The following is a 14,359-nucleotide window of genomic DNA, read 5'->3' on the forward strand; positions in this document are numbered from 1 at the left end:
GCTCTCTGCTTAGCCTCTGTTGCATAAATTTCCTTCATGGCATCAAACTGGGAGCACTTTAAGCCAGTTAAGTTTTAAGGGTGGTGCCATAGTTGAACTTGACAAACCCATCAACTCTATCAGGCTTCCGGATGCAAGAGCCCAAGAAATATATAGGTTTAGATAAAGTAATACAAGCAGCTGCACACAGTTCCTTGCCTCAATTTCTTCAGTACTGTTGAACATCCCTTGGGAACAGCTTTTCTAGATCATCACAAACACGCCTACAAAAGTTGACTGGTAGAGTTGTATTGGCTAGAAGAGGGTGTTTTTCTGGATGCCTGTTGCAGAGGACTTGACCTGTGTCTCCTTGGAAGTTCCCCTCAAGCTGCTGTGGCTTTGTTCTTTTCAGAGCCAGCATCTGATCTTTTTGTTCTTCTAGGGAAATTGCATTGTTCTAAGAGCTGTCCCTGCAGACACATTTGGCTGAGCTGCCTTCCCTAGGTCCAGGCATCCCATTGTCCTAACGTGCTTTCACTTGAACAGAGCCATCAGTGTTTAACAACCTTCCATTGTCGCTTATCCAAAAGATGTGACACAACTCTGATAGCAAATGGCTGATTCTCCTTACCCTGAAGTATCCAAAGATACTGTTCCATCCTACTCATAGGTTCCTTAAGTTATGTTTAGGCAGATTCCTTGCTTCATCACAACCCAGAGTTACACCCTTGACTATACCCGTACATCCCTGCCCTTACTCTGCCAGCACCAATGCTGTGACATTCTATCAGTACGGTTTATTAACCTACAGGGAGGAAATTAGCAGCACCAGGGTAAAGTTTCTGATGATATTAATACCTCGATTGATACCATACTTCAAGAGTACTTACACTGGAATGACAGAGACTCCCTTTCTGTGTGATAGGCACTTCCTCTCCAGCCAGGATCTGTCTTCATTTCTGTGGGGCATGCCCTCACTTCATGATGGGAGCCCCTGAGTCCTCTGAATCTGAAAGTGGTGGCAAAGGCAGATTGCTGGACCTAGAAAATGTAGTAACAGAAAACAGAATACAGAAGTCAACAAGGAGCAGAGAACAGGCAAAAAACACAGTCAAGACTCAATTGCCAATGGCACAATGATCATAAATTTAAATAATTGGACCCTTAATTTCTCTGTGCTTTTGTTTCCTCATCTAAAATTGGGTATAATCATACAGGTTAATGATGTAAGTGGGGTGACAGCTTGTTGCCAGAGAGAGTAGATTATTCATTGAGGTTTGGTGGTTGAACAGTGATTGATGTTTGAAGAGAGATTTAAAAAATCTACTAAGTGATGCATTAGTTGTGCTCAGCTTTTCAGCTACAAGTAAATTGCCTCAGCAGCAGCAATCCACTAAAAGAAAAACTAGAGAGGGAAAAAAAAAAAAAAAAAGAAACAAAACATTGACAACTGGTCTAGAGCCAACCATTCAGTGGTAATAAGGTAGTGATCATTTGCTCCAATATTTTGTATAGATGAGCAAGGAGAAAATATACAAACTACTATAGAGTTAATAGACAAGAAAGATTACTGAGCCTTTTCAGCCACATATGTGTCCTATGCTAAAAAGAGTTTGGCTCTGTGTTTTTTGTCTCTTCATTGTTCAAGCTTGAAGACTGCAGAGTGAGGGAAAAAACTTAAACCTTTGGCCCTTTATAGAGCAGAAAGTTGGTTAAATTTGCTCTAAGTGTCAGCAGGTTAGCTAGTTTGCCAGCCAGAAAGATGGGTTTATTTTTATTATTCTTCAACATATTTTTTACTTTTCTTATTCAAAACAATGTCAGTGAGGTTTCAAATTCACTTGTCAAACTCCAGAAATCTGCAGTAGCTTAATTTGCTCGGCTAAAGGAGTGAGGAGTGATGAGGAAGCAGTAAGTAATTAAATTGCTTTGGAGATAACATCTAGCTGACTTAATGGTTAAGCTTTTTCTTCTTCTTTTTATTTATTTATTTTTTTTAGTTTCATGTGAGAGCTAGTCTACAATATTTGGAGTAATAAAAACTGTGTTCCGAGCAGGATGAGCAGCATTCATAATCTCATTTTATTAAAAGGATATTCAAGGGTCACCCTTCAGTAATCATCTGGCCCTCTCCAAATGGTTTTAGCGAGGAGCACCAAGCATCTACAACCAGATTGTCCTGAAAATGCACAGATCATCTTTCTGACATGATTAGCTGCCCACAGATTCATTAGGACAGAAAGCTTTTTAAAAATTGTCATTCTCCTTCCAGGTTCACCATGTCACTGGGCATGTAGCACAGGACTGGGGCTCAGGAAAAGCATGGGAACACTTTGGCTCTGCTGTTGAGTTCCCACTGACTGCTGTGGGGTCAGGTTTTGCCGCACACTGTGTGCCCATCCCTGCTCTGGCATGCTGTGTTTCTGTGAGCAAGGCTTTTCACCTCTTGTGCTCAGTTTATGTGGCACTTGGTAGGAAGGGTCAGCTTGCTTGGGGCAGGGTTGCAGGCCAGAGGACCTCTGGAGGGTCCTGTTCAACACTGTGTTACGTGGCTCTGCAACAGGCATAGCTGCACCCTTTGTAAAGCATTCTGGGTTTTATGAATGAGGAGTGTTGTACAAAAGCCAGCTGTTGTTATTATTTATGCTATTTATTTACTGGTCACATTTCTCAGAGCTGAGGGATGGAAAAAAATCAATCAGCAGTTTCACTTTGTTTATATTCAATTTCACTTTCAGTGTTTGGAGAATGTTAATTTGCTAAACGCTACTTTTTCCCCTAAAGCCCCTAGTTTTACACAGCCTGTAGAAACATTGCATCATTCCTAGGCATCAGTATACATTTCTCTTTTGTAAGCACCATGCAAGGGTTCTGACCACCAAAGCTTTGCTTCTTGGTCTGTGCATTTTCCTGCTGCTTTCGGAGAGGTGGTCCCATCACTCAGCACACCTACAGGTAGCATCAAGGCTTGTTTGAGCTTTGCTAAACCCCAAAAGTTTTCAGACATGCCCCTTTTGTTCCTGCCCTCCCCAGCTATGTGGGCAGTTGGAGAACCCAGCTGAACAGAGCTGAGGCCTCCCTCCCTTACCATGACCCCACATGCAAAAGTTTGACCCTCATCTGAGACCCCGTCTCCCTCAAGCCACTGCAGGCTGGAGCAGATGCACGCCTTGTGATCCCACAGATGGTGGCTTGGACGTTGGCAGAAGGGAAGCTCAGGAGGAAAGACAGAGCGCCTTCCCTGCTCCTCTCTCACCCATCAGCTCTGTTTCTTTGCCAGCAATCCTGAGGAGCCAGAGCCAGACTAGCTGCGTTGGGGTTAATAATTCTAGCGTTAATAGTGCTTGCTCTTGGTATTGTTGAGGCTTTTAAGAAATGGTCCCAGATACATGGTACTTTTCAGTTTCTGGTGAAGCCATCCACAGAAAACAGAGCGTTCCCGCAGCAGAATAACAGCTTGTGGTTTAAATAAATGTTGTTATTTCTGCTTTGCTGTAGGTGTACATGTATGTTTTGGTTCAGTGACTGCCAGATACTGTAAATGAGTATTGATTTCCTTTTCTATTTTAAGCTTTTCTGCAGAAAAGGCATCCCACATGCCTTTAGCTTTCTTTGCCTCTACCTAAAGCGATTGCAGCCAAGGATATATCTAACTAAATACCTCTTCATTTCAGTGTTATCAGTCATCCTTATTTCAGCAGTTGCACCCCAAGTTGTCCAGGTCCTCATTCTACTCCTGGAGTTTAAAGCTATTACATCTGGCTACTTTTTGAGAGCAAATCAACAAGACAGTGTTTAGATCTGGTGGCAAGCAGTTCCTTATCTACATTCGTGTGGCAGCCCTCCCTGCCATAGGGGACACAGCCTGGGAGCTGGAAACCAAAGAGCATTTCAGGAAACAAGCCTATCATAACTAAATTCTTTGGACAAACATGTTAGCTCAGTATGCCCAAGAAATAACACAGACCTGGATTTGGCAACTATAGGCAGAAGTTTCTTTCCGTTTGTTAGCTTGTAAATCATCCATAGGTAAACCATTTCACCTCAGCTGCATTTCAAATTTACATTGGTTCAAGGCATGAATAAATGTTTCAGCCTTTAAAGCACATGTTCCAGCAATCGCTGCCTTAGCAGGATTACTGTGTGTCACGTTTAGCTGTTTACTTTTAACTTTCTTTCATACCTCAGGTCTATGGCAAATGTGGAATACTAAATTAATTGGAACACGCTCAAAGCCTTGGCAAACGTTTTGCCTGTGACATTACTAATTTCCCAGAGGAATAGTTCCTGTTATTGATTTTGACAGAGCTTGTAAAACCTCTCTCTGCAAAGGTTCTTCTCATAGCTTGGCAGGGCTGGAGTGCAGCTCTGGGATGTGCCGAGAGAGGATTATTCATTGGAAATTAATGTGCTTAATCTCAAAGTATGCTAAAATATATGTAACTCCTTTCTGATTAAGAAATCAATCCCTGAGTTTCTGTCTCTGAGTTTATGGGCTAATTCCATGCTGACTTTTGGAAAATCACACAGAAAACAATTGGTTATTTGGAGACTCGTTATCTCTGACACCCAAACTGGAATTTTGTAAGTGTGCAGGAAGTAATCAAGAGCTTCTGCGCATGTTATGGTGGTATTGCCTGGTACAAGCCATGCTATCAGGTCTAAGTATTTCAGGGAATTTAAGTTTTACGTTTTGCTTTAGACCGTGGCCACATGTGGGATTTGTACAGTCAGGGCTTTATTAGAAAGTAATAATAGCATGTTGTCTCAGGGTCACAGGACAGCTACAGTGTCATCGCCTTTCTTGCTCCTTACTTATTCACAGATCTCTTCAAAGCTAGTGGAAGATTTACCCAAGTAAGCCCCAAATGCCTGATCAAAGTACTTTGGTTGTGCAGTTTTTGTTACCAGAAGTGGCTTGGAAACACTCTGATCCTCTTGTGCCAAGTGTGCACTTTTCTGTTTTTTCCCTGTACAGGTGCCAGTGTAATGACCTGAAACCTTCCTCTAATAACTGTTTCAACATTGTTTGTCATGAGTTTTCTGCTCCATCCACTCCCTGAAATAACAGTTTGAGTCTGGAGATGATTAGAGCTATGGCTAGAGATATGGATGATCCTGTTTTTAAGAACCATTGATTCTGTGGGGAGACTGGCAGCGAAGAGCCTCTTGCTCACATGAGCTCAGGTTCAGACCACAAATGATCTCAGGAGGTTGAGCTCCTGGCTCAACCAGAAGTTCTCACCTTGATACAGGAATACTGCAATCTAACCCTGTCTCCTGTGCTTACATAAAACGGTGAGATTAAATCCTCAAAATGAGGCTTGGTTGTAACATCAGGAACATTCTTGCATGGCCTGAACTGATCCTTTAATCAAGCACACCTTCCCTTCTAGAAAGCCTGCCTTGCCTTTCAGGGTTGAGTTGGATTTGTCAAGCTACAAGCTCAGAGCATCATTAAGGAGCAACTTGCACTGCCACTGGAACTGGTGGGACTGGTGCTTTGGATATGCCCGGACTGCAAGTGAGCTCAGTAACAAAGAACAGTTTTTACGCAGCTACTCTGAAACAGTCATACCTTTATACAAAAAATCCTTTTTGTTCAGAGAACAGGTTTAGTGTTCAAGTGGTAAGTGGAGCTGAGTTTAAGCAGTAGCAATGGCACAGTAGGCATCTTCTGGCCTTTAATTGCAGCTCTTGTGCTTTGGAAGGACAGTCCGCTTAATTACACAAGCCTTTCTTTTTTCCAAGGATTCATATCACCAAGCAGTGCCTGCACTTTGATTTCAACAAGAAACTGCCACAAGACTGGCTAGACTGCAATTTTTGTCCCCTTGCAAATCAGTAGAGGCTCAGTGTAAGCCCGAGAAAGGTGAGGGGGAGACCTGCAAGAACTGTTCTTGCTCTTACTTTCCATTTCTGTTTCCTCTTCAAGAATCACGGCCCTGCAGCCATCTGCAGTGGTCTTGCTTCCCAGTGGAAACCAATTTTGAATAAAATTAGCAACTAGTCTTTTATTTTTCCTGATTCCCCAGTGAATTTATGTCAGAAACTTTTGCTTCTTTGAATATTCCCCATCCACACCTTAAAAGTAATCTAAATATTTTGGGTGTGACTTCAGATTGACTTGAATTTTGCAGCTGATGTCTCCACTTTGAATAATGCTTTGCACAGTCTTCTGAGAAAGACACTGAATACTTTGTGCATTCATCCTTGTAGCTCCCCTTGGAAGATATGACCTCCATTTTATCTCCCCTGTGCACAAGGACGTGCATGGGGCTGCCCTTTGCACTGCAGACGGGCTGAAGCGGAGCGAAGTACAGCACTGGACGGTCTGATCCCAGCCTTCTCCCAGCCAGGCCCAGCAGCAGTTGTGCCCGGGCTCACCTCAAGTGACCCCTGCCTCAGTCATGTGAGCGATGCCTACACTTGTCTCTTTGGAAAAGGAAGGCATAATTCATCTTTCAAAGATTCCTGCACTCTGTAGAAGGGCAGCAGCAGGAGGATAGCGCAGCTCCAGTCCAGACTGCTTGCCTGTCTTGCACATTCAGAGCAGCGGGTCTGCCAGGAACAATCCCATCTCTGATATCAAAGTGGGGGAGTGTCTCCCCGAGGCAATCCCCATAACCCTAGGATCCATTCACTTCAGTTTTATTCAAGAAAGGGGTGGGAAGATCCTGCCTATGAATTTCAAACTACACACCACACATTTCACCTCTGATCCCAGCCTTGTGTACCCTAAAATACTGCTTCAAAGCTTCCTTGAAACAGAACGCAGCTGGTCAGAAATGTTGACTTTGCAGAGATCTATCCGGAGCTACGTAGTTGCAAGGTTCAAATAATTCCTCCCCTCCCACCTCGCCTGAAGTTTCCTTCATCTCTTTTCCCTGTATTAGACCCCTCATGAGTTATTTGCGGCGGGGGCGTGCTTTTCAAGGAGCTACAATAAATCAGCATAAGCTGTTTCTCCACATTGTTTTGTGCTGGCTCTGGCTAGATCCTGTTGAGCCTTTTGTTTTGAAATATGTCTGTACTGCCCGGTTCTGTCTCTGCTCTCCTGATTTATGGTATCTACACTTTCTGGTCTTTGTTGAATAGCCTACCCATGGTCCTTCTCCTGGAGGTCATGGCAGTTCTCAAATCTCCTCCTAACCCCATTGTTGTGATTTTGAACTGCATTGTGAGCCAGGCTTGCAGACATGCATGTGAACAGCTGCTGAAGGCAAGAGCATTGCTCACGGAAGCAGGCACCGATGTTCAGACTGAGCCCTAATTCTCCATTATGTTAAACAGGAGGATGCTGCCCAAACTAACAGCAGCACCTCCGGGAAGGCTTGAATGGGAACTTCCAAGCCTGGGTAAATGGGGGAAAGGGAGGAGGTAGTTTGCTGGAGGGGTCTATTTTTAATTTGTCTGTTTAGGATCTGGAGTGGAGCGAAGCCACTGATTCTACTAGACTAAGTCAAACTACATCAAACAGAAATGTCCAGAATCCTAAATCCCCACAAGCCCCATAAAATCAAGCAGAAACGTTGTAGTGCAACCACAGCACACAGTCCTTTGACGCAGCCTCTGGCACTCGGAGGTTTTTCACAGGCTGAACTGCTACAGTCTTGAGCTACTGCTTGCCTCAGTCTGTCTGGAAGAGGCAAAGGTTCCTCCAAATTTAGATCCCGGGGAGATCAAATTTAGATCACAGAGGGCTTTTAAAGATCTCCGAAGAAGGAGACTCCAGTCGTCCTACAGTGTCTGTGGTATTAAGAGTATTAAGAGAAGGTCAATGTGGACTTGACTCCAGACTATTGCTATTCTGACTTGCTTTTTTTTTTTTTTTTTTTCTTGAGATGGGAAAAGTAGCAGTAGAACAGCTAGTGTAAGGTAGCATCATTAAACTCCAATGACAGCTGAAAAAGAGGTGACTGCTCAGATTATGGACCTATGTAGGCCAGCAGAGCAAAGGCTAAGAATGTGTTTCTCCAAAAAGTTGAGCAAAAGAGCAAGCAAAGCACTTGAGCTTAATGAAACATGCCTCCTTGAAACATGGGCTGGAATTAGGAGCAAGGTCATTGCCTCCTGTGCCTTCAGAGGGACATAACTCTCCGAGTTTCCTGGAGACAGAAGAACAGCATGAAGGGACACACCTGACTCCACCGTAAATTTTCCTGTCTAACCAGAGTCACCAGCCTGAATATTTGGCTAACCGCGTAGGTCACAAGCGTGCACAATGTGAGAGACACTCCCATAACTTTTTGTAATCCCTGCCCACTGCCAAGTTCTGCCAGGGTCCCTTAGGGCTGCAGATCACGTCAAAAAAAAAAAAAAAAAAAAAAAAAAAAAGGTGATTCAAATGACAGATACAGAGACTTCAGGTCTACACCCAAAGCAAGAGGCTCTAGAGACCTCCAAAGGAGAGATCACCCATGTCTTTTCCAGCAAACAAAATTCATTCTTCATTACATGTTCTTGGAAATGATTAGCTGGAAGTTTCCAAGAAAGAGGTCATCTTTAACTGAATACCAAGGGTAGAAAGTTGGAATTATGGTTAAATCTTGACAAAATTGCAATCTGCTGAGTGCATAATTCTATTATAGGGAAGGAAAAGGAGAGGATTTATATATATAAATCTTCGTAATCAGTGAGGACTGCTAACCCAGCTAACACAAGTGTGCATACCTATAATTGATTTTCTGTGATAATATCCTGAAGAAGCAAAATAAACATAAACAACACTAAATTTTTAATAACTTTAAAAGGTTTGTGATCAACTATTCTGTCCCTTGTCCAAAACTGTCACCAGTGAAATGTTTTTGATAAATAAGTGTTCATTGTCCGCCGTATTTCTAAGAGTCAGGCTGATGCTGGCTACAAGGGAGCTAATAAATCAGTTGGAACAAGACAGCCAAACCTAATGCTCACTTTCAGTGAGCCAGTGATTTTCTGGCAGCCTCACTAACTCAGGGCTTTCCTATCAGTTAATTAAAAGAAAAAATACTTAAGGAATTTGGTGTCAAGTATTCCAAACTGCAAAAATCAGATGTTCTTTGTTAGCGTTGATCTGGTTCTAGCAAAAACATACATAATATCAAATGAATGCATGGTTGCCTTACATAGAATAACATGGTATTAGGTTAAGTTGCAAGGGCCTGGTTCAGGAAATCACTTCCGCATGTGACTAAATCAGTCCTAACTCAGAACAGCATTTATAAATCCTTTTTTTAAAGTTCAATCTTGTACATTGTAAGTCCCACTGACTTTCATGAGTCGAAGAGAGTTTCCTGAGGTTAAGCAAGTACTTAAATATTGTTCTGAAGAGGGATGCTTTCGAATGGGGTCGAAAAGATTGAATTTTTTATATATGCAGTCATAGGAAGCTTGTCTTCAGTTCTCTGGTGCAGTCTCAGTGTTCTGGGTTATTTTCTGGCAATAAAAGAGCATTCTTGGGGTCCCACAGAAGTGTCTCAGTCCCCAGAGGACACGATGTTAAGATCATAGCATCCTGCTCACAACCTTCCACATCTAGTTTGGCTTCCACATGATTTTTGTGGCCCTGTCTCAACCAAGAACAAGCAAGAACATGTCTTGCACCCTAGCAGGACCCCAGCCCTGAGTTTTGTTCCTAGCCTCCAAACACCATAGCATATCAGCTTTCTGAGTTTTAAGTTTTGTTTTCTCTATTGAGCCTTGCTTTAAGAGAGCTCTGGCTCAGTTGTCTAAGCCCTGTGCCACCATTTGTTTTTCACTCAATTCTTCTTCTGCAATTGATTGTGGAATACAAATCTATAAACATTTGTACTGTTGCAACAGGGCTAAGCAGAGGTGGCAACGTGCCCAGCAGTGAAGGTGGGACCCTCTACAACTGGTTCTGCTCTTACACCGGTGCCTGAATCCCTGCCCTGCAAGGGCTGCTCCCCACGCAAGAAGGCAGATATTGGAAGGTGTGTGGTATCAGTGATGAATATGCAAGGATCAAAAGCAGCTTAAAGCTTAGATTAACTGGTGACCTCTCCGAGAAGTAGAATGGAAAAACAATGCATTCCTCTGATGCTGCTCACACCGCCTTTCTTTGTGCCATAGCCTGAGCTCTACCACTCCTACTTTCTAATTTCCCCCCTGGAGCATGAAAGCGTGTCTGCATGTGTCCTGCAAACAGGGCACCTCCGGGTGCTGCTTGCTCAGCAAGGTGCTGCTGCAGCACAGGAGGGCTGATAGCAGTCATGGATGGCCAACCCAGTGGAGATGTGGGAGCAGGGGCTGGTCTCTGGTATACACCATTACCTCCTGATGGCAGATCAATAAACACAGCCTGTACTTGAACCGAACGTTAAAAAAAAAAAAGACAAATATTGCCCTGCCGCTTGTTGTGCTAAGTAACCACATCTGTTTGCCAAGCTGTGCAGTACCAGGAGACAGAAACCTGCAGGTTTCCTCCTCCTGAGCTAGGAGGAGGAGGCTATGGGAAGGGCAGGGATCTGTGAAAAATGTTGCTTTTGCAAACAGCAGTCAATAAAGCTAGTTTCGTTTAATATCCATAATTGCTACTCCACTGGTTGCTTACTGCAACATGAATGCTTACGCTCCAGATTACACCTTGGCTTTGTGTGAAGACACACCTGTGGAGTGTGGGGAAATTGTGCTGTTGTGTGATCAGGTGCACGCAAGGTGCTTTCTTGAGCAGAATTCAAAATAACATTTTGGCAGCATTTTGAAATATTTAGGAATTTGGTTCCCCCAGCCAAAGCCAGCTGAAGCATCCAAAGATGTGTCAGGTGGCCCTGCCTGCGGTTAGAGACTGGAATTCATAGGTTCAGGCACAGGTCAGTCTTTACAGGAATTGCAGAGTGTGAACAATGTTTTCTACCTGAGACGTGTGTGTTTGCAAGGATTTCACTGGTGAAATTGCAGGAGCTGGAGGTGAAGAAATTTCTCCCCAGGATCAATTTGATACATGACCAATACACAAACCTCGCTTAAACAAAACTTAGAGGCACTGCAGTCACAAAACAAAACAACAACAACAACAACAAAGCCACACCACACCTTAAAACCTGCTGGGTTTCTGTATTAATTTTAAACGACTTGCAGAAACCCCTCTGCTGAAAGCAGTCTCTGATATTCTGTTTCTTTCTTCCCAGCCGTGGCAATAGGAAGGAGCACACTGCGATTCAAGAGCAGGGGTGTCTGCAAAAATGTTTACATACAGTAAAGAACTGCTGTCAGTCAAACTAATCACTCACTGTATTTTCATGCCAGCTTGCCAGTGAAAATATGCGCACCATGTATTTGTTATACTGCCTTCAGGTACTCTTTGCCAAATCTAGACTTGTTTTGCAATGGAAAATGGAAGATTAGGGGAAAGAGCTAAATCCTTCAAACCTGGCTCCAATGATGCTCAGACTAACTTCAGTTTTCCAGGTCATTGTGTTCGATGCATGCCCCCTGAACCTGGCCCCAGAGACCTGTGTAGAAGCAACCTGTTTTTTAGTCAGCAAATCTCCTACTTTTCATTACACAACAGCAAAACAAGCTACTTGGACATAACAGTTTGGAAATTTCACTCCCTGTTTATGACACCACATTTTCATGGGACAAAACTTTTAAAAGTGCCTAAGTAATCTTGACAGCTTCTGCCATTAGGGATCTTAAGGCACAAGCAGTCTCAGGAATTTTATTCAGTATTTTGCTCTATTCTGTAACGCCTGACATTTTTCATGCTGGAATGAGAGGAGAGGTTGCAGGAACACCTTGCTGCTTTGAGGAATGGAGTTATTTCTTTTCTCACTGGTTTCACAGAAGATGAGGGGGCTGAGCATCTAGCAGGATGCTGTCAGGCGAAGTCGTGGTGCTGCAGCAGTGTGAATGAGAGCAAAATTAGGGCTTTGCTGTCAGGGTGATGAAATAACAGCAAGCATTCCCTGGCAGAGTTCTCTTCCCCAGCTTCCCATTAGGTTTCATTCACTTGATGCATTTCAGTGCATACATTCAAATCATATTTCTCTGAGAAATGAAGGGCCATATGCACTCAGCCAAGCCGCACCTTACTCCCTGTGCCGAGTCAGCAGAAAAAGAAGAAAAAGAAGAAAAAAAACAAAAACAAAAAAAAAAGAGGTAGATTCTGTAAAGAGTAACAGAGGGCTTAAATAAAGCCCTGAGGAGAGAAACTGCCAAGAGCCAGGTAGCAAGAGCTACACAGCAGAGAGACTCAGCCTGACTGATTCTGTTGGATGTCGAGGTGATGGGTACATAGGAATCTTCTCTCACATTTCCTTCATTTCTCCATCAGAGTCCTGGGCATGCAGTGCCATTGCTTGTTGTATCACAGAGCCCAGAGCGTGCAGGTTATCAGCCCTGCTTTGCTTCATGCTCTGCTGCTGTGTTCCTTAATGTCTGACAGATTTGTCAGCCCCAGACATGGGGACTGTGGTGCGTGGTCTCTTCGGGTCACCCAGGATCAGAGCTGAGATCTCAGACCATTATGCCTAGGTGGAGGCAGAAGCATTTAGACAGGGACTCCAGATTTCAGGGACACATATAGAATAAAGATTCACTGTCCCAGCACTGGCTGGAGTCTCTGCTGGGCTGCCTGTGTCTAGGAGAGGTGATACATGCAAAGCTTGGTGCCTCTGCTGCAGAAAGTTAATATTGTTCACTGTCTTTCAGCAGTCTTTCCATCTCTTCGGCATTTGGTTCTGTAACTATAGGTGTTGCACTCTGAAAATCAGTCTGCCTGGCAAGCCCATTGATAACCTGACAAATCTATTGACAAGGGAGGGTGACAGGGGACAAAATGACTGCTCCACACCGATTGTTTTGAAACCTTCAGTGACACTAAAGAACATCTGTAAGGCACAGGAAGTTAAATATGCTACATGGCCTAATCTCATCCTTGCTAATCACTGTTAGATACCAGGGCATCTTTGCATTGCTTTTTTTTGGTGTTAGCAAGTTTGCTCTGTAAAAATCCTTTTGGTTTTGATGGGTGCTTTCAAGATGTCTAGCATGAGAAAATACTTTGAAGCAGGTGCTAATCAAAGAGCTAGAGCTGGAGTTTCTACATCATTCACATCTTTTTAAAGTTTAAATATATAAAGATCAAAGCAGTATATTGCAGTGAATACACTGTCTAAAAATGTATTCAAAACCTCAATCAAAATAAAGTTGAGGAAATCACTAGCTGTAAACTGCTGTCAGTGCCTTGTGTTGTCAGTTTGTCTAATGTTTCTCTGTTAATGTACTGAAAATGTCTAACCTGTAGCCTTCAGACTGCTTAGTGGTTGCTGATGTTCCAGTGACAGACAGTACTTGTAAACGAACAAGTTCTGTTTATGTTGCTAAAGCCAGATTTTGGAAAGTCACTTGTCAAATTCAGCAAAAACTTATGTAATCACATTGCTACTTCTGCTGTATTTTTAGTCCAGTTCTGCACAAACTTTGCCCATTAAAAGCACTGGGAAGGTTCGTTCAACTTTAGTCACTCTTTATGCCATTCCAGTGAAAACAAAGCATCACTGGTACAACTGGAATATTTCAACATAAATATTTGTATAGCATCTTTCAAAAATAAATGTCTATTAGACTGGTTATTTTCTTGATCCCTGGCTGTAGTTGTAGAGTGGCTATGTAAAAGTCACTCTAATTGCCCAAGTGAAGCAACTGTTTTGGGGTAGAAACTGCAGTGGTAAGATTACCAGAATTGGGGTGAAAAGATAAATTTCCAAACTCAACCAAAGTTCTGGACTCTGCTTGAGACTTACTCAGCTAAAATTAATCTTGAACAGTGTTTGGTAGCATTAGACATCTGCATCTCCAACCTGTAGCAGACCATGGTGGCAAACAAATCGGAAAGTTTGTCCCATGTGCAGCTGACCTCCATGTGGTCTGTCCTGCTACGACCTGGTGAAGGTCAGGTCGACGGTAGGTCAGGATAGCAAGCTGCTTTCCCATGTTAAAACCCACCTCAGCCATTATTTACTTGCCTTGTACTTGCTGATATCTGAAATGCTGTTGCTAAATTGAATGTGCCGTTCTTGCTTGCAGCTCTGAAGCCTTTGTGAGTTGATTGCCAAGTTAATGATTTATACCTTAATGCTCCATTTAGGGCCCTCGTGTTTATCGCTCACGGTGCTGGGGAACACTGCGGCCGTTACGATGACTTGGCCCAGAGGCTGACAGAACTTAACTTGTTTGTATTTGCCCATGACCATGGTGAGTAGCCTTGAACAGTATTTGATTTACAGCAGCTCAGGACTCTACTGAGGCAAATGCCATTAAAGCTACTCAGTAGTGAGAGAAAAGTCAATAAAATATTTACACATCAGAGTAAATGAGAAAAGGGTTATTTGAAGCTTTGTAAAGATCTGCATATAGAATCTATAAGATAGTG

The 14,359-nt window shown here is 43.1% G+C and overlaps 1 protein-coding gene across 2 annotated transcripts in view; it reads left to right on the forward strand.

Annotated features, from left to right (window-relative positions):
* Positions 1-14,359, forward strand: part of MGLL (monoglyceride lipase) — a 96,705-nt gene that overhangs the window by 43,545 nt on the left and 38,801 nt on the right. For both annotated transcript variants that reach the window (XM_035337687.1, XM_035337688.1), the window contains exon 3: positions 14,075-14,181. In XM_035337687.1, the coding sequence (XP_035193578.1) occupies positions 14,075-14,181 (107 nt within the window). The remainder of the gene's footprint in view (positions 1-14,074; positions 14,182-14,359) is intronic.

The sequence above is a fragment of the Oxyura jamaicensis genome, chromosome 12 (assembly GCF_011077185.1).
Source record: "Oxyura jamaicensis isolate SHBP4307 breed ruddy duck chromosome 12, BPBGC_Ojam_1.0, whole genome shotgun sequence".
Classification (NCBI taxonomy): Eukaryota; Metazoa; Chordata; class Aves; order Anseriformes; family Anatidae; genus Oxyura; species Oxyura jamaicensis.